We start from the raw sequence: 20,103 nt of genomic DNA, 5'->3' as shown, positions 1-20,103 counted from the left end.
AATCAAACGCCAAAAAGTACAGTGGAGTAAATGTGCCTTTATTCCACCCAGACACCACCACCGACCCCATTATCATTTTACCTTTTTTTCCCCTTGAATTAGTATGAGAATAAATTTCTTATACCGACGGTGTAAACCCCTCATTTTCCTCCAAATCAATACATGAATTAGTATGAAAATAAATTTCTTACACCGGCGGTGTAAACCCCTCATTTTCCTCCAAACCAATACAAACACACCACGTCAGAAAAAAAGGTACAGAAGTGGAGAAATTCAAACCTTTTCCTCTCCTCTGGTTACCAGGGTTAACTTCACTTACAGGGTTAAAGTTTGATTAATTACAAAAAAAAAACCCATCATTGCATAAAGACCCATTTTCCTATTATCTTTACTTCTATACCGTCTCCACCGAATCGACAACTTCGGCCTTTTCCGCTCTGTGCGTGGAAGCAACCACCAGTCATCGTATAGCTTCCATTGCTCCATCAAGTAAGTATTTTATTTTTTAGACTTTTTCCTTATTGTTTCCAATACAATAACATACACGTATACACATATTTTCATGCCTATGTGTAAAGATTGATTGGGTATTCGAGATTTAACTTTGTTTTTAAAACCACTAAAATTTCTTCATACCTCCAAATACATATAGGGCTTGTATGTGAAATCCCTTTTCCAACTCAAACCCCCCCCCCCCCCCCCCCCCCCCCCCGTTATTTGCAATTGTTTGCTTGTAATGTATATGTGCATTTAATTTATATTGTAGAATTGATATGGAAAACACATCCAGTGGAGGAAATTTGAGAGAAGTGTACTATACAGAGGAAAATTCAATAGATGGTTTCAAGAATCCAGATTTTGAGAAAGAGCCCTTTGTAGACACTAATTCAATGGAAGGTTTGGAGAATTTCGAATTTGCGGAAAATGAAAAAGATCAACCTATGAAATCATCTTTGTATAAGGGTCCTCCAGAGCCATGTATAGGCTTGATTTTTGAGGAATGGGAAGATGCTCTGAGTTGTTACATAGCACTAGGTGCTCCTTCGTGCATAGCACGAATGCATGCCCGTTGAAGGGAACAAGTTTTGATATAGACCTGATATGTCTTGTTTGTATAACAACCCTTCTTCTTCAAGTATTCTGATAGATTCACTGGCAAGAAAACAATAAGAAAGATAATTAAGGGTGTGATTGTGCATAATGAGAGAGAGAGAGAGAGTACATGATCTTGCCCATAGGAAGTTTTAGCTTCTGGGATAGTTCATCCCTATGTACCCCTTTTTCCCGTCCACTGCAAACATAAATTGTTCTCAAATGTTGATAAATATCAGCATGCACCAAGGATACATTAAGCATTAGAGAAGGGATATGACAAGAATTTTGTACTTAGGATTATGAGAAATAAAGCTCAACTGTACCAATATTGCTGTTGAATGTAACACATTCAAGGCATTGCTTAATGTCTGAAACTGGTAATACCGGCCAAAAAAATCATAAAACAAGCAGACAATCAATTACTCACAAGTTCGAAGGTTGCTGCAGATTATCAAGCACCATTTGATCAAATCCCTTCAGTCCCTTTACACTAAATTGCCCAGAGAACTGGGGAGGAAAAATAACAAAATAGGATATTTACAATACTAAAGATATCACAACAAAAGTTGGTTTTCCCAATATGAATCTCATACATGATTTGGTGGTGTTGACTGATATCCATTTGATCCATCCCTCGAAGCTGTGTTTGTAGATGGAGTCATAGAATGAGACTGAGTTGTGGCATCTCGTTGCTGCTTTAAGCAGAATAAAGACAATCAGCTATACAAGACCAGGGAAGGCATATCTGAACACAAGCAAGGTGCTAATTTGGTATTTTTTTTTTTTTAGACAATTATAACCACGAAGGTGTTAAATATTTATACCTTTGTTCTGGAATTTTGCACTTGGAAATGTGTACACTCGACGAAGTGGAAGGTAAGCTCATCGAAGTTTGTCACGGGCCTGAAATGAGTCCAAAACAGCTCTTTAAAATTTAAATTATTGACTTGTGATAATTGCAGAGGAAGTGCACCGCCAATTGATGCATGCTACAGAACCGTAAGGCAGTGTGACGAACAGGTAAGATTTCCTTGACTAATCATTACACTTCAATATAGATGCAAGCGATGACATACATCATACATGCATCGCCGTCTATCCACTCCACTACATAAATGCATGCTACCACAAACATGGTTAAAGTACGTACAGCCACAGATGACAGAACTATAGACTATAGACTTTAAAGGCATTTGCAGAAAGCATTATACAATTTAAATAGCGAAGACAATCTTCAAAGCTGTTCAAGTAATTCTACAGCTTGACAATGATATAACAGTCAATTTTTTCAAGCTAACACTAACAAATATGTTTATCTATAACAATCAAATCTCAAGCTCCTCAAACATGGACATTGACACGGATACGGGGCAAGAAAATTCTAAATAAATGGGGACACAGTAAAAAATTTGTATACATGTACTGATATTTAGTTGCTACTTATGTGAACATTCCATCCAGAAACGATCATAACTAATATCTTTCTAATTCTTATTGTTTCCTTTTGAAATATTACAAGTCAAACAAGAGTTATTTTATCAAAATTAATTTATTCGTACTTTTTTCATTATATCTTTGGATTTCATATCATCAAAATGAACTTTCAGTATTATAAATTGATCCTTGTCATGCTTCCATTCACGTTCAAGATCAGACATGGCTGTCCCCAAAGTGTCCCCTGGTTAAAAATAACTAAATTGATTGGACGAACCATGGTGCGTCTCATACATGTCCCCATTTGTACGTCGAAGCATGTAACATGTGCCCCAGTGTCAATACAGATACAACAAGCAGGTAGGTGTGTTGGTGCTCCATAGGACATATCTAAAAGGCGAAAAGGAAGGAGGACAACAAAAAGTTAGGCAGAAAGCCAAACCGAAATGTGAAGAGAAGAAAATAGAATGAGAAAGTGAATCTGGCAAGTTATGACTCTTAACCAACCCAAGAAAAAATGGGGGGAAAACAAACTAATAACATTGACGACAATTGAAATAGTGCAGAAATTTAAATTCAATAAAAGTAACCCGCCCCATAAACTGTTTCAAAGTTTCCACCTGATGATCAAACATTTTGCCCCTTTTGAGGCAAAATTAATGCTGCAGACCCCTTTATCAGTTTTCAATCATGAAGTGACTATGCATAGCAATTGACTCAATTATTGGGAAAAGGGAGTAAAGCCATCTTTGCATACATACTTTGACACAGGAAACAAGTAAACGGATGTTTCACACTTAAAATTTTCCAATGAATTGGAACTCAAGTACATTGCATCATGTATGTACTCCAGTCTAAAATCTGAAACATTAAACTTGTAACTATATTTCGTTGCAATGCAGCGAAATGGATATAGTAAACAATTGACTAATAGAGTGTCACTTGAAAAGGACAACCGTCTCTCACCTCTGATTCTGTAATTCATGTGGCAGGCTTTTACCAAAGTTTACACCACAATGGTTGACAAAATAGAAGACTCTTGGACGTTATAAATACTCTAAAGCATATTCCATAACAAAGTCCATCCAAACAACGCCAAATACAGATACAGATGTTATGAAAACCATCCTTTGCTTCCATCGACATGTATAATTTAACTTAATAAAACCAGAATGGAAAAGAACCGACTATCAACATAAAACATAAATGCCACAAGCAACAAATGGAATTATTTTGAATTAATAATTAAAACAGAAATTCAAGCAATAGATATACCTAACAGAAAAAGCAACTAACTGCTTACTGCCTTAAAGATTTTTAGGCACCCATTGACACGAACATATATTCCATCTCTATGCAAAGAAAAAGAAATCATAAACAAAAAATAACGCATCCTACATGGAAATCAACCGACTCAATTCACAAAGTTAGACAAAAATCTCCATAAACTCGTATGAGATTGGAAACCTACTGTATGTCTTCCATTTCCTTGGTATTAAAAGCTTGTAGCATGGGATAGATATTTAACATTTAACAATGTGTCACAAACAGCTCTAATTACAAATAGTTCATGTTATTATTTTCCATGAGTTCACCGCACCAACAGAAATTGTATTGCCACAGCGTCGGAGTATAAAACCATAAATAACTAATTAATTTATGAAATCAACAATGGATAATCACAATACATCAGCACACAAATCCCTCAAGCCATCTAAACTCACAGGCAAAATAGAAACTTTATATATTTAAAAACAAATTCCAGTTGGAAGTCAAATTCCATATGCATGGAATATAAAACTCTGAATAAGTAATCAATTTATAAAATTGACATTTGATAATTGCAATATATTGACAAAACAAGCACCACAAATCCCTCAAGTCCTCAAGAAATATAAACTCGTAGCAAAAATACAAACTTTATTCATTCAAAGACAAAATCCCTATGGAAATCACAGGTATATACATCCAACTCAAAGAACTCAGACTTTCTCAATGCACAAACTGTAACCAAGACTGTAATTCTGGGGAAGGAAAACACATTTTAACTACAAATTCCTCAAGCCATCTAAACTGTATTCAAAGGCAAATTCCAAACGGAAATTACAGGTATATACATCCAAAGACAAATTCTGAACGGAAAACGCAGCTATTTACATCCTAAGACAAATTATGGGCGAAAATCACAGCTACGTACATCCAACCCAGAGAAATTAGCACTAACAAACACTCGCGGAGCCGACAAATCAAATAAAAGTAATAAAATTCAAAGGAAACCCCAGAAAATAGCAACAGAGACAGGGAGAGGAAGAGGGAGCTATTATACAGGGGAAAACTCCAGAAAAAGCATGCTAATAACAAAGACACGGAAAGCCAGCAAATCAGAAAAGACAAACAAAATTCAAATGAAACCCTAGAAGACAGCAAGAAGGACTGAAAGATTAAGAGATGTTATGCGTAAGAAAACTCCAGAAATAGCGTGAAAGACGCCAAGATCTCGCATCTACCTCTCCCTCTTTTGGTCTCCAAATGTCACGCCCTCGATTTTTAACATAATAAAGTAATACATTTCAATAAAAGAGAAACCTCGCATATCATATACGTTACCCAAATGAGTTTCCCACCTGTTTAATTTACAAACAAGTCCTTAAGTTTATATAATTACAACTTTAGTCAAAAGAAAATTCAGTAATAATTAGTTACAAAACCACCTTTAACAAAATGAGATCTTCACAAAGATGACAAAATAACCAGTGATGTCAGCTTCCAAAAGTCTTTTACTGTTAAGCACACAATGCATGCAATATATTGCCCTGCATCAGAACCTGAAAAGAAAGATTTGGTTGAGCTACACTAGCCCAGTAGAAAATTCTAAACTCAAGCTATATGTAATTTGAATGAACCATGCACCGAGAATGAATGAGTACTGACAGATACGCCTATACCACAAATGACTACCAACAAGCTGCGAATTATCGCCTAAGAGTCCTAGACTTCAGATCAATGTCACTATCCGTTTACTTCTTTAACTAGTTATGTTATTAAACTCACGTCATCCCACATTTGTCTATAATCAAATCAAAACATCTTATTCTTCTTTGTACGGTAGTACAATCTTTCTCGTATCCACATTGACCTTCATTAAAACCCTTTATTGCAAAACCTTTCCTTTCTTTTAATCCGGTATTTCCCATCAATCATCACTAGGGTCACCTCGGGTCTAGTTCCCTCGAGCGCAGGGTCACCCCGAGTCTTTTCCCTCAACAATAATAATCAGGTGGGGTCACCTTGGGTCTAGTTCCCTCGAGCGCAGGGTCACCCCAAGTCTTTTCCTCCAATAATATGAATCAGTTGGGTCACCTCGGGTCTAGTTCCCTCGAGCGCAGGGTCACCCCGAGTCTTTTCCCTCAATAACGACCGCTTTGGGTCACCTTTCACACTTTTCACAATCAACATCATTTCATAACCAATTTCATCATCCCTTTGATGGTTATACCACTGAATTTTAATTAATCATTACGTGACTCCACAAATATACGTGTTCATGCCTTTTCATTAATTTAGCCACTCACGTTTGACATAGCATACTAAGCCCGTACATATAATCCTACCATACTTTATCCGTTAGTTTCTACACTTGAGCCTCATAGAGAGAGTGTCAAAGGATTAAAAGGCTTGACGAGTCGAGAGGACACTAGTTATTTTATCATCTCAAACAATTCTTTCTCACATCAATTTTCACTTCAAGCATTCCAAACAATCTACCAATCTACCACGTTGATTACATCTCAAACCGTTCCTAACTATCATCCATGTCAAGACTCTGACTAATTAATTAATACACATCTTTTCCTTTAAGTGCACCATAATCCCACACGTCCTCACCGTACCTCTAAGTACATTTCCCGTACCTTTACAAGCCACATATTAATCCACGACTAGACTCTACGATGCCCGATTATCTAGTTTCTATACTCAGAGTCCGTAAAAGCATGTACTAAAGGAATCTAAGAATTTTACGAGTCGAGAGAGAAAACAGATTGCAATACTACTCATCGAATCCCTAGACATGTTCACTCTAGTCCATTGAATGCCACTCTAAGTGAGATACGAGTAATACTCACCAAAACACTTGGAAGGATGCTTAAACACACTCATTAGAGTCAATAAAAGCTTCGACATGCGAATTGAAGGATATAGGAAAGCAGCTGAAAGATACTGCAGCAGCTCAAAGAAGCAGCTCAAACTCCTAATCTCCTACCGGTAGGCAGGCAAGTCCTACCGGTAGAACTTGAAAACAAAAGGGCCAACATCTGAACAAAACCGCTTGACCTACCGGTACGGTAGAACTTGAAAACAAAAGGGCCAACATCTGAACAAAACCGCTTGACCTACCGGTAGGTAAAAAGTTCCTACCGGTAGAAGCACTTCACCTACCGGTAGGTGAGAAGTTCCTACCGGTAGAAATTGGGAACAGAAAGATCAACAGTTGAACGAAACAATTTTTGTACTTGACCTACCGGTAGGAATTTCTGGTAGGAGGCAAGTCCTACCGGTAGAACTTGAAAACAAAAGGGCCAACATCTGAACAAAACCGCTTGACCTACCGGTACGGTAGAACTTGAAAACAAAAGGGCCAACATCTGAACAAAACCGCTTGACCTACCGGTAGGTAAAAAGTTCCTACCGGTAGAAGCACTTCACCTACCGGTAGGTGAGAAGTTCCTACCGGTAGAAATTGGGAACAGAAAGATCAACAGTTGAACGAAACAATTTTTGTACTTGACCTACCGGTAGGTAAGAAATTCCTACCGGTAGAAATTGAATTCGTTGAGCAGCTTTTGAGCTGCTGCTGTACGTTTGAGCTGGTTACGAAGGAATTTCTCAATCGTTCTACCGGTAGGTGAAGAGTTCCTACCGGTAGGGAATCGATTTTCTGGTAAATTAACAACGTTCTACCGGTAGAAAGGACGGGCCTACCGGTAGGAATCCAGGAAAAACAGACAATTCTGACAGAGACTACGAATTTTCAATCCAAACTTAAACACGACATTATAAGCACGATTCATGCACCAAATCACTCATAAAACATATAAAGAGAGGTAGAATTCCCTACCTCAAGTCGGGAAGCGAAACCCACGCAATTTGAGTAAGCCCTAGCTTCCAGAACCTCAAAATCAGTTGAATACTCCTCTCCGAGCTAGACCCAACTGAATACACGCTCAAGACCACGTACGGAGGGTGGAATGGAGGTCAATCTTCATGAGTTTTGAGATTGGAGGTTGATTTGAGTTGATTTTGAGTGGGAGTGGAGGAGAGCCGAGAGAGGGATATGTGAGAGTTAGAGAGAGAGCCGAGAGATAGAAAATGAGAAAGAGGAAAGCATTCCTCTGGGAATTTTATTGGAAACCAAGGAGAATTTATCTCCTACTTTTCATACCACACTCTCTCACGTGCACCTCTCACACATTTACCCTTATATCCTTCCACAAATACGTCATTCCATATATCCACACCGTTTATCTCGACAAGCCGTACAATTATATAAAAAAAAATATAGGCCTAAAATACGGGTCTTTACACCAAACCTGTTCGTCTTTCGCTTTCTCTGTTCATTTGTGTTGTGTGTGAGCAAAAAACAGAGACGTGGGCGAAAGGGAAGGGGTGTGCCGGTGGTCGCCGGAGGTGGGTGGCTCGGTGGTGGTCGGCGATCGCTCCTCCTCCTCCTCCTCCTCTCTCTCTCTCTCTCTCTTCGTCGAATCCGCGAATGTATGTGCGCGTGGGTTGTGTGATAGAAAGAGGGAGAGGAAGCTGGCTACGTGGCAGTGGCAGCATGTGGTCCACTACCCCAAGCCCGTGGGAAATTACGATTTTAGACACCCAAAGCCCTCCAGCCTGGAACCTTCGGGGACATTATTGGAAAAATTGGACCAACAAAGGCATCCCCAATCCCGTTCTTATTATTTAGGAGGAGATATGCGAGAAGAAAGGATTTTAGCATTCAAAAATATCGTGCTCGACGATCTTGTACGGATAATTCAGTGATTGGGGTGGAATTTTGTTGTTATAGACAAGGATTTCGTCGTCCAAGTTATTACAAGAAGCATAAGGATGCTTCACATTGCTCTGAAACAATGATTGTAGAGATTCGTATTTTTTTGGTCGTATTTTTCTCTTGTAAACGTACGGCCCGTTGAGATAGACGGTGTGAATATTTAATGTGGTATATTCGTGAAAGGATATAAGAGTAATTGAGCGAGTGATGCACGTGTGAGTGTATGGTGTGAGAAATAGGGGATTACTCCCCCACCTCCATTATTTCTCCAGGAGCACGATAATTCTCATTTTTCTCTCTTTCTCACTCTCGGTTGTCTCTCTCGCCTCCTCTCCATCCGAAACTCTCTCCTCTCTCCTCTCTTCGATCTCAACACCTTAGAGCGTGATTCCGGATGAAGTCCAATAATTAAAGTTGCTATACGGAGCACGGGCTTTCCGAATATCTAAGAAAATTCATGATCGGACCTCGTGGAGCTTCTGTTGACTTGGTCAAATGGTTGGGTTTTGCTCAAAACCCATTAGGTAGGAATTTCTTACTCTTATTATGTGTTTATACGGTGTTTATGTATCTAGATCGTGCCTTGTTTTGTTGTTTGAGGTTGTTCCTTTCATTTCCGAAATTCTGCAAAATAGGTCACTGTTTTTTGGGTTTTTCGTCATCTTTTGAATTTTGGTCCCTTCATATGAAATAGAGTAGACTTAGAGCCCGTTCTAATGCCACTGGAATCACCCAAAACCGTTGAGAATTGAATTAATAGTGAATTTTAGAAAACTAGTCATGAATTTGTCTAGTTGTTGTTAGACAGATTCGTATTGCTTCTGTAAATGCCTGTTTTGCCATTTTTTGAGTATGAATTTGGCTAGGGTTCCTTCGCATCTTTTGAAATTCATTCAATCATGCAACTTGTGGGGACTGGAATCGCTCAAAATATTAAGAATTTGATTTATAGTGATTTTTAGAAGATTGCCCTGTAATCTGAAAATCTGGATAGCTTACAGAGCAGAGTTTTTCATCGTTTAGCTATGGTTAAACAACCCTATTGGTAATGGGTCCTTATGGATTTGAAAGATTGGAAAGTTGGTGACGTTTTGGCGTTGGAATAATGGAAAAATATTGAGTATGCAATTTTTAATGAATTGTCGAACACTGACTGCTCTGCTATCTGGATTGGTTTTTGTTGTTAGGGTATCGATCCCCATGTTGTGGGGGATCGATCCCCATGCTCTCTGGGACAGTTTTGGTCTGTTTGATTCTCGTTCGACTGTTTTGACTTCCGATCACTTCTAACACCTTTTAAACATCGTTAAACCATCCCTAAGCTTGATTGCTTGAGTTCCAATGATTCGTTGATCATTCAAATTCCTTCGATACTCGTCAAGCATAATCTTAGTGTTGTTGTAAATGGAATACATGATGTAGGGTTGTTTAGGAGTACCGTAGGCTATGTGGGACGTTGTGGAAAGTATAGTTGGTAGACATAAGCTTTTTTAGTAATCCGAGTGGTAGCATAGTAATGCGTGTCCGCATGACTCACTTATCCTTCAAACTCTTTTTGCGCTCATTCTATGAGATCTAAGTATCAATATTAGCTGGTAGTATGTTGTAAAGTCGCTATGGGGTTAATTGGTACGATATTGTGATATACTAAGAGAAAAAGGCGTGTACCAATTTATCAGTCGATGTTCTATCATGATTGATCATTTGGAATACATTGAAATGTGATTGTTGACGCGTGTTTGACTTATAAGTTGGTTTGATTGACGTGCTTTATTGTGACATGAGATTAGAGAAGTGTTTTTTGAAGGAGTTGTATGATTATTGGGATTCAAGTGGCTGTAATTGAGAATTGGAATGAGGAAGTGGCTGCAACGCAAGGGGTGATAATGCAGACTGCAACGCAATGGGTGAAAATGCAAAGTGGTTGAGATTATGAGGAGTGTCCAAATGGTTGCTAACCTATTGTGAGTACATTTGATTGATGTGAGTTTATTAATGCTTCTGCATGACATGCGAACTGTTAGGAATACTTACAAGATGTTTGGAACCCTTTGGCCATAGTTTGCCTTCTGTTGTGATAAACCCATATTTCTCATATTCACTTATCGAATTCTTTCACTTTGTGTACACTTTATCGCATTTTCATATAGCTTGAGTATAGATTTCTCTACTGGACAAATGTAACTCATCCTATCATTTTCAGGTACAAAATAGAGGAGTTGACTTGGCGTGTTTGTTGTGCATATTTGATCATAACTTTGAAAGGTATTCACGACGAGTCGCATTGCATAAGATTTGAAAGAATATTTTGGAAGGATGATTATTGTGAACTGTAAACATTATTATTATTATTATTTGATCAACTCAGATACACAGTTTTGATTAATTGGGGCCTTTGAGCCAAAAATGTAATAAGTGGAATCAATATAAGAACAGCGAACGAAAAGGTCTTTCGGGTATTATTTGTATTATAGCGAGAACTTTATTTATTAAAAGTGTTTAATATTTATGTTGAAAATCGATGGCGTGACAATAATTGGGTGTAAAGCAACAATGAATGTGACAAAAGATGATGAAAAATGGGTTGTAAGTAAGTTTGTAGCCGAACATAGAAAAAGGAGGGTGAAAATCATTTTTCAAAATAGTTTTAACTATATATTGCTACTCGTCTTGGATGACACTCGTTGCCTTTTTTCTTGCTCCTTTTAGTCTTTGTATTCACTTCAAAGATTAATAAAATTTTATTTTTTCGCCATTCAAAAAATATATATTGCTAATAGTGAGGTCCAAATGAGAGACAATATTATGTGTATGTGCATAATCGCCGTTTTATTTTATATTGGATGGTGAAAAATCTTTGCAAATGAATATTCAATTTTAAAAGATCCAGTTGAAGCACAATGAGCATAAAAAAAACTGGCCGTGAAGAGAGAGAGTAGAATTCTTGATAATAGGGAAAGGGGTCTTTATGCAATGATGGATTATTTTTGTAATTAATCAAACTTTGCCCCCAAAAGTGAAGTTAACCCTTTCAAGTTAACCCTGGTAATCAAAGGAGAGGAAAATGTGTGAATTTTTTCACTTCCGTACCTTTTTTTCTAATGTGGCGTGTTTGTATTGGTTTGGGTTTACACCACCAGTGTAAGAAATTTATTCTCAATTAGTATTTCCTTTTTCTTATTTGCCTCGAAGTTCCCAGGTTGAGGAGAGAGAGAGAGACAAACCCTTTCTCACTTCAATTCCGTGCGGCCGACTATATTGTCGCCTTTTCCCCACTGTTTATGCACGAGATCGAACAATCTTCACTTCCCTCTTCATCTCTGTTTATTGGGATTCAAAAAATTCAGCCATCACTCCACATGTGCATACTCTCTCTCTCTCTCTCAAAATTCCTCGATTCATTGATTTCTAATGTCGCTTCTATAAATCGTGTGTTTATTTTGCAGATGAAGACAGATAGGAGGCGGAACTCTTGAATTGGTTCTATAAACACTAGGAATGAACTCCCTAATCTTTCGTGTGCCCACTGCACAGGGATAAGATCTATAAATAAATCAATATACGTCTCTCTCTCTCTCTCTCTCTCTCTCTCTCTCTCTCTCTCTCTCTCTCTCTCTCTCTCTCTCTCTCTCTGTGTTAAGTGCATAAATATGGATGCCTCGTGGGCAGAAGGATGTTCTTCCTCTTCCATACCCATATTACCGCAAAGGATATACCACGTTTTTGTGAGTTTCAGAGGTGTCGATACTCGTAAAAACTTTACCAGCCATCTGTTTGCTGCTTTAGAGGACAATGGTTTTCGCACATTCAGGGACGACAAAGAGCTCAAAAGAGGAGAATATATTAGCGATGAGTTAGCGAAAGCAATTGAGGGCTCTAGAATGTCGTTAATAGTGTTCTCAAAAGACTATGCTGGGTCGAGGTGGTGCCTTGATGAACTTGTGAGGATCATGAATTGCAGGGAGACTTTGAAACAGATTGTCGTGCCCATCTTTTATGATGTTGTTCCATCTAAAGTGCGGAAGCAGATGGGGGTTCTTCAACGAGCATTTGCCGAGCATGAAAAGCATTTTAGAGAGGAATCGGATGGCAAGGTGGAAAAGTGGAGGGTAGCTCTTACTGAAGCTGCTAATTTATCAGGTCGGCACTTACTGAATGAGGCCAACGGGTATTTTCCTTGACTCTTCTGATATTTACAAGAAAATGACTTTAAAACAGCACACGTACACACTTAGAACTTGCAATTATTTGACATTTGTACATCAGAATTGTTTGGCCAAAATTAGCATGTTTCATCCCATAGTCATGACTAATTCTAGATTTAATGAGTACTTGTTCTTGTTTTTCATTGTTAATTGATGCACAAATTGGCAGAGATGAAGCTGAGTTAATTAAGATGATCATTAAAGATGTTAGAGAAAAAGTAAATCCAACACATCTAAATGTTCCATACCACCAAGTTGGACTAGAGCTTCGTGTTGCAAAGCTCAATGCATCGCTGAACAAGGAATCCAATTGTGTTCGCATTGTTGCCATATGGGGCATGGGTGGAATTGGCAAGACTACAATTGCAAAAGGACTGTATAATCTCATCCAACACAAGTTTGAACGTAGCGGTTTTCTTGCGAATGTCAGAGAAACTTTGCAGCGACCGAATGGTTTGGATGAGTTACAAAAGAAACTTCTTTCGGCTATATTAAAAAGAACTCATAAAGTAAGTAATTTTCATGAAGGCATTGAGGTTATAAAGAAGGAAGCTTTCAGTCAAAAAAAGGTTCTTCTTGTTCTGGATGACGTGGATAATGTCCAACAATTGGAGGCACTAGCCATAAATCGAGATTTCTTCGCTCCTGGAAGCAGAATCATCATAACAACAAGAGATAAGTCTTCGCTAAAAATTCTTGAATTGGGTGAGAATGAGATATATGGGCCAGAGAAATTGGACGAGGACGAATCCCTTGAGCTCTTCAGTTGGCATGCCTTTAAGGAAGACCACCCTCCAGAAGTCCATTTGGACCTTTCACGCCAAATTGGGCATTATGCTGGAGGGCTTCCGTTAGCTCTTGAAGTTTTGGGTTCCTATTTCTATGGCCAGAGCATACCTCAATGGGAAAGCGCAATAGCAAAATTAAGAAAAATTCTTGATGATGATGTTCAGGGAAAACTTAACATAAGTCTTAAGATTAGTTTTGATTCACTAAGCGAGCAACTGAAGAAGTTGTTCCTTGATATGGCATGTTTTTTTGTTGGAATAAGTCGAGATTTTACAGTAAAAATATTGGAAGGCTGCAACATTTTCGCAGAAGACGGGATTCGGAAACTAGTCGATCGGTGTCTCATAAAATACGACCATCATGACCAAATTGTGATGCATGATATGATTATAGACATGGCCAGAGAAATCGTCAGGCAAGAATCTTTTGAGGATCCTGGAAAGCGTAGCCGATTGTGGTATCTTGACGATGTCCTCGAAGTTCTGAGAGATGGCACGGTGAGAGCCATATGCATCGAGATTTTAATCAATTATTGATGCTTCGTTACTGCAATAATACTGCATGCACTTGTGCCCATTCTAATACTGATATATATGACATGAATATTCCCAGCTTTCTATTTTGTTTTCTCAACGAGTTACTTTTTTCTTCCCTCATTATGAACTGGGTTTTCATATCAGGGAACTGAAGCAGTTAAAGGCCTCATCCTAAATGCTACAAATGTTCAAGTGAATACAAAGCCACTTGAAAAGATGGACAGACTGTGGTATTGTGAGCATATCCTTGAGGTTCGAAGAGATGGCATGGTGAGGACCACACTGCATGATCTTTTTATCAACTGCTCATCTTTATTTACTGCTGTCTGCAGTAATGCCACATCTGTTTATGCACATTCTTAGTTCCACGTCTCAACTTACATGAACATTCCTGACTTATTTTACGCTTTCTAACCCAAGGTACTTTAATTCCCCTCGTTATGCACTGGGTTTTTTTTATTAGGGAACTGAAGTAGTTGAAGGTCGCCTTCCAGACTTTAATGATCCAAAAGATGTCCAAGTGAATGCTAAGGCATTTGAAAAAATGAACAACCTCTGGCTGCTTCATCTCGATTATGTCTATCTAACTGCTGGTTATGAACATATTTCTAAAAGGCTATTATGGCTAAGCTGGAAAGGGTTCCCTTTGGATTGTATACCTTGGAATTTTTCTATGGAGAAGCTAGTTGCTCTCGATTTGCGTTATAGCAGCCTGAAAAAAGTTTGGAATGGAAACATGGTACATCCTTATTTCTTTCTCTATCCCACATCTATTGCATGGTATATTTTGTGAAAATTAACTTTCCTTGAATTCTTTTGGACAGAATCTGGGCAAACTGAAGTTCCTTTACCTCGGTCACTGCCATTACCTAACCAGAACCCCCGACTTCTCTGGACTCTACTCTCTTGAGGAACTGTTGCTTAATGATTGCAAAAGTTTGGTGGAAGTCGACGAGTCTATTAGATGTCTAAACAAACTTGTTGTCCTGGATATGAAAAACTGTACAAAACTTCGGAAGCTTCCCTATGGCATTTGGATGTTGAAATATCTCAAACTTCTTGACCTCTCTGGCTGTTCCGAGCTAGGAAACTTAGCTGTATTTAAAGGACCGCTGCATAAATTATGGTGCTTATTCTTCTCGTCTTGGACAATGCCAAGAAAGGGTGTGAGTTCTTTTGGGTTTCCACTTACCCCTGTCCAAGCCTCCGGTTGCTTAACGGAATTAAATCTGGAAAACTGTCATTTGTCCCATCTACCAGGTGAGATGGGGAATCTAATCTCATTACGGACTCTGCATCTTACCCAAAACAAGTTGAGTATCTTGCCGGATAGTATCTGTAACCTTATTTGCTTGGAGCATTTGAGTTTGGACGACAACAATCTATCACATCTGCCTTGTGGAATTGGGAGGTTGACCTCGTTAAAGGTTTTGGATCTTGCAAGAAACAGTTTATGTACCCTACCGGATACCATTGATGGGTTGGTCTCATTAATGTCATTGGATATTGAGGAAAATAATATTTGCACCATACCAGATAGTGTCGGTAACATTCCTAGCTTGTGGGACATCCGATTGAATAATTGTGCAAATCTCCGATCTCTTCCAAAGCTTCCAACATGTCGTTCTGTGTATGCAATGTGTTGCCCATCATTAGAAAGCCTGCCACTTGAATTTGATCAGCTAGGGTGGTGGAGGGCGGACTATTCGGAATCCAATAAATTAGCTGAGAACAATTATTTAACTAGTCTCTTAAAACAACTCCCCAAGTGTAAGGTACTCTCTGTCTCTCTCACACATTGGATTACTTTATTATTACATAAGAAGGTAAAATAATGGTTTTCCGTAAAGTCATACTATGGCTATAATCCTTGATTTTCATTCATCGATCTTCCAAGTGTCGTTGTAATGCAATTAACCAAACCAAATTGAGCCTTGTGTTCCAATCAGTTGGGGTAGACTATATGAATCATGTTTTTCCATTGAGTTCTGTCTAGAGCTACCTCTTCTCTTAGATTTAGTAAGCCCAAGTCCTTTTGTATCAATATGTATGGGATCCGGCTATGATGCCCCAGTCCGGTTTGGAGGCATCCATGCCCCCATTTTTCCTAAACCGTTGGCTCTTTCTTTATTAATCTCAACTATTGCTTCAATCCTACTCATAGTAAGTGTGGCCAGTGGCGACTTCAGGGATTTTTATCAGTGGTGTTATTCAATAATTTTTTTGTAAAGTCATAACATATCTAGTGCATAGACAAATGAATCTGCACTTCTCAATTACTAACCAAATCTAATTTTTCATTACTAATGGAAATTTTGATCTGCGGAGTCATTTAATAATCTGCACTTCTCATTTATTATAAAAACAAAATGTAAAACAAAAACAATTACTAATAATATCTAATTTAGTAGTATACGTACAAGTGGAAAATATACAAAAAAGAAAGTCAAATGGCTTTCAGTATCTTAATAGGAGTAAGCCCCAAGGGTTAGTCCGGTTGGTTGGTGTGTTTACTCTCCACATATTTGACGAAAGCTAATTTAATTATTTCTTATGAATTTTCTAGTCCCGGCATGGATGCCTTTGACCGGACAGAGAAAGAGATTACTTGAGGAACATATGAGCTGGCTTGAACACTCATGAGTAGTTTTCGTAGGCTTGTACTAATAGTAGCATTTTTTACATTTATGGTGATCACATACACTTCTGAAAAATATTGGACAATTATTTTGATAATCCACTTTTTGATAACTACAATATAATATTATTTGCCTTTTTAGGGTTTTTTTCACGTATATTTTGAACAGGACGAGACACGTATGAGAGTGTGGCTATCAAAAAGTGGGGTGCAAAATAAATTTCCAAAGTGGATGAGTTCAATAGTTTTCTTGTAGTGGTGTCAACTAGTGGTAGGTCTAAAAAGTGGGAAAAAAATTTTCTCACTTAATGTTGGGAATTTTTGGTTGAGTGGCTTCACTTGACACCATACTCTAATAAATGGAGTCGCTCCTGAGTGTGGTAAAATCAGTTTGTGTGGTAAGTAAAATTGTAATTTTTGGCCAAAAAAATCATAAAACCACCTTGTTTTGCAAGTGGCTTCGATTCAATGGCTGAGATTTATTCATTTTTCAATCTAACGGCTCATAAATACGGGGCATCCATGGCCCAATACCACTGTGAGGCATGGAAGAAAAATTCATTTGTCTGAATATTTTTTCTATTTTTAGGTCGAATCTTGAGAAGAAGATGTTTGTACTGTGACTAATTCATGATCTATTGGAACAGGGGCTCTCTGAACTTCAGCATAAAGTTGAAATTATAGTTCCAGCAGGGGATGAGGAGATTCGTAATTGGTTCCCGTGCCATGATGGTACAGGCCTAAATGTATCTTTTGTGGTGCCGCATTCTCCTTATGTGAAGCAGAAATTGTTGGGTTGGATTCTACGCGTTTTAGTCTGGACTCCCCGACAAGCACATTGGAAATTATTGGGCTTTCATTATCTAGAGGTGATCTGCAATAAAATAAAAAAGAAAGTATCAGTAGTACCGGCTTTGCACTTCAATCGCTCCGATGTATATCATCGTGTGTGGCTTCTGTATATACCACAGGGTTACGCAGGATTGCACTTACAAGGCGGTGATGAAGTGGAGATCTCAATATCTGCAGATCCTGAAACACCGGTAAAGAATTGGGCGATTGATCTGATTTACAAGGCTGATGAGATTCACAAGGCCACCGACACCTTGTACCAAGTGGTGTCAATTTAGTGGTAACAACATTCAACTTCGACAAATACTCTTTGGAGATTTGGAGTACTCTTATTACTCCTGTTTTCATCCGATGAACACACTGGATTTTGTAAGTTGAACCCAGCTTTTCAAAAAGACAAAATACTTGTACTAATTGTTAATTTATGTTTTTCTAGGGTTTCATTACCAGTTTATCTCAAGTTCTAAAATCCACACCGCTCAAACTGCCTCTCAACTCTCTCACGTTTAGATTCTGATTGTGGAGGAGGTTATGGTTCTATGACGAAGGAAGGCAGCGGTTGTGGTACTCCAATGATGAATCAGATCAATTGGCTTGGTGGCCTCACTGATATAGGGTTAGGCTTTTTTTATTATTATTATGGTGAGTTTTTTATTGTGTGTAGGATTGCGATGGAGCCGATCCAATCTTTGGCTTTTAGAGGTAGTAGTGGTTTGGGTATTTGTACTTGGGAATGCTACGATCCTTTGTGACTTTCTAGTCCTTTGATTAATGAAGAATGCTATCTTTTAGGTGATTATTTTATGTATCTATGTTTCTTATCCATGAAAATATTACGGAGTACCATTTTCTTAAAAAAAAAAATCGAACAATCAATAATCATCTAGATTTTAGGTTCTAAACAATCATACAGAATTTTAATTCCGAAAAAGTAACCATCTCCAAATTTACAATTTCAAACAATCCATTATTGTACAAATTTACGATTATTCCAGCCTTTCACCGGAAGATTATTTATGGAGAGCTGCTATTCCCCCCTCCCCTGACACATACCCCTCCCGGCCCCACCACCCCTTTTCCGGAATTACCCCGCCCCTTTCTCTCTCTCTCTCTTTCTTCCTTTTCTTCTTTCTTTCTTTACAGTTTCTTTCTTTCTTTTCCTTTTCTTTCCAGTTTTTTTTTTTTTTCATTTTATTTCTTTTTCTTTCTTTCTAGTTTGAATTTTTTTTTCTCTTTAATAATAGGTTCAAGTCTAATTCTAGGCTTTGTAAAGTAATTAAGAAAAAAAAAGTGTTTCAATTGATCATGTTTATACGACTGTTTTTTTTTTCTTTTTTTGTCCTTTATAGATTAAAAAATATAGTTACGAAAATAAGTATTTCAATTTTCAATCCGTTTGAATCAGTGCAAAGATGCTATTTTTTCTGATCATTTCATCCTAAATGGTCGTAATAAATTTTTGGTTCCAAAGCCTTTCAATGGACATCCTAAGAGAGTCTTAGAACTAAAAAATAAGTCTTAGGGTGTTTTGTTGAAAGGCCTTAAAAAGATATGAGTAATTAAATAAAGAAATAAATTAAAATAATATGATCAGAATAAAAAAATCTTCACACCCGTTCAAACGCATTAAAAATTGAAGCACTTAATTTTTTAACCATATTTTTTAATATATATAAACGGTCTAAAAAAATTAAGTGCTTAAATTTTCGCTTAATTTTTTAACCATATTTTTTAATATATATAAACGGTCTAAAAAAATTAAGTGCTTAAATTTTCGCTCCGTTTGAATGGGTGCAAAGATCTTGTCAATATAATCAGAATAACAAGATCTTTGCACCGATTCAAACGGAGGGAAATTTGAGCATTTAATTTTTTGACCGTTTATATATTAAAAAATTAAGTACTTTAATTTTTAATGCGTTTGAATAGGTGTGAAGATCTTTTTATTTTGATCATATTATTCTAAAGAGACATAATCAAATTTTGTCTCTAAGGCTCTCATAATTACGTTTCTGCTCCATAGGATTGTAAATTGATGGTGAGAATTTCTTTTTAACCCAAACGAAAAACCCAAACGTCGCCGTTTGGGGCTAGCAGAGCCCAGACCAATTAAAATGGCGGAGAGAGGTAATTAAAAGGGCTAAGGGAGGGTAAAAGAGGAAAAAGGATGTGGGACCGGGAGGGGTGTGTGTCAGGGGGGGTGGGAAAAGCAATTTACCTTATTTATGGCTATAAAAGTAAGTGATTAATTATAGCCATAATGGCTGGCGTTGTCCAAAGTTGGAGGTAGAGATGGTGGTAGGTGGTGGTGGTGGTGGCGGCGGCGGCGGCAGCGGTTGGACTAGAAGAGGTGGTGGAGGTGGGAGTTCTGGGTATTGAGAAAAGGAATGGAGAGAATGGTAAATTTATGTGTTAGGTGTGAACACCCTCCTTCCTTGCAGTATAAATTTACATAGTACCCTGCGTACACTGAACTCAAATCTTCTGTACCGAAAACCT

At 37.9% G+C, this 20,103-nt stretch overlaps 2 protein-coding genes across 4 annotated transcripts; one reads left to right on the top strand and one right to left on the bottom strand.

Annotated features, from left to right (window-relative positions):
* Window positions 1-741: 741 nt before the first annotated feature.
* On the bottom strand, window positions 742-5,083 carry LOC131328415 (replication protein A 32 kDa subunit A-like). The gene is made up of 6 exons (XM_058361364.1): window positions 5,037-5,083; window positions 1,920-1,998; window positions 1,689-1,787; window positions 1,523-1,602; window positions 1,223-1,291; window positions 742-1,152 (listed from the first exon to the last, which is right to left on the bottom strand). Exons 1-6 carry the CDS (start codon window positions 5,081-5,083, stop codon window positions 1,032-1,034), a joined length of 495 nt encoding a protein of 164 aa, XP_058217347.1. The 3' UTR covers window positions 742-1,031.
* A 7,089-nt stretch (window positions 5,084-12,172) lies between these two features.
* Window positions 12,173-18,408, top strand: LOC131300527 (disease resistance protein RPV1-like). 3 transcript variants are annotated; one of them, XM_058326436.1, is made up of 7 exons: window positions 12,173-12,752; window positions 12,959-14,075; window positions 14,259-14,384; window positions 14,578-14,853; window positions 14,939-15,889; window positions 17,400-17,621; window positions 17,724-18,408. In XM_058326436.1, exons 1-7 carry the CDS (start codon window positions 12,235-12,237, stop codon window positions 17,880-17,882), a joined length of 3,369 nt encoding a protein of 1,122 aa, XP_058182419.1. In that variant the 5' UTR covers window positions 12,173-12,234; the 3' UTR covers window positions 17,883-18,408. The 3 variants fall into 3 exon arrangements, with proteins under 3 accessions (XP_058182419.1, XP_058182410.1, XP_058182426.1); XM_058326427.1 differs by having other exon boundaries at window positions 17,400-18,408; XM_058326443.1 differs by lacking the exons at window positions 17,400-17,621; window positions 17,724-18,408 and adding an exon at window positions 17,342-17,368.
* Window positions 18,409-20,103: the final 1,695 nt, after the last annotated feature.

This window comes from Rhododendron vialii, chromosome 1a (assembly GCF_030253575.1).
Source record: "Rhododendron vialii isolate Sample 1 chromosome 1a, ASM3025357v1".
Taxonomy (NCBI): domain Eukaryota; kingdom Viridiplantae; phylum Streptophyta; class Magnoliopsida; order Ericales; family Ericaceae; genus Rhododendron; species Rhododendron vialii.
Note: the sequence above shows the minus strand (reverse complement) of the source record. Positions and strands in the feature narration are given on the sequence as shown.

Coding starts and splice junctions, on each gene's coding strand:
- LOC131328415 (XM_058361364.1), bottom strand. CDS start 5,083: ATGTTAAAAATCGAGGGCGTGACATTTGGAGACCAAAAGAGGGAGAG. Junction 1,999..5,036: donor GGAGACCAAAAGAGGGAGAG/GTAGATGCGAGA, acceptor GACTCATTTCAG/GCCCGTGACAAACTTCGATG. Junction 1,788..1,919: donor TGCAAAATTCCAGAACAAAG/GTATAAATATTT, acceptor TGCTTAAAGCAG/CAACGAGATGCCACAACTCA.
- LOC131300527 (XM_058326427.1), top strand. CDS start 12,235: ATGGATGCCTCGTGGGCAGAAGGATGTTCTTCCTCTTCCATACCCATA. Junction 12,753..12,958: donor TTACTGAATGAGGCCAACGG/GTATTTTCCTTG, acceptor ACAAATTGGCAG/AGATGAAGCTGAGTTAATTA. Junction 15,890..17,399: donor AACAACTCCCCAAGTGTAAG/GTACTCTCTGTC, acceptor CTATTGGAACAG/GGGCTCTCTGAACTTCAGCA.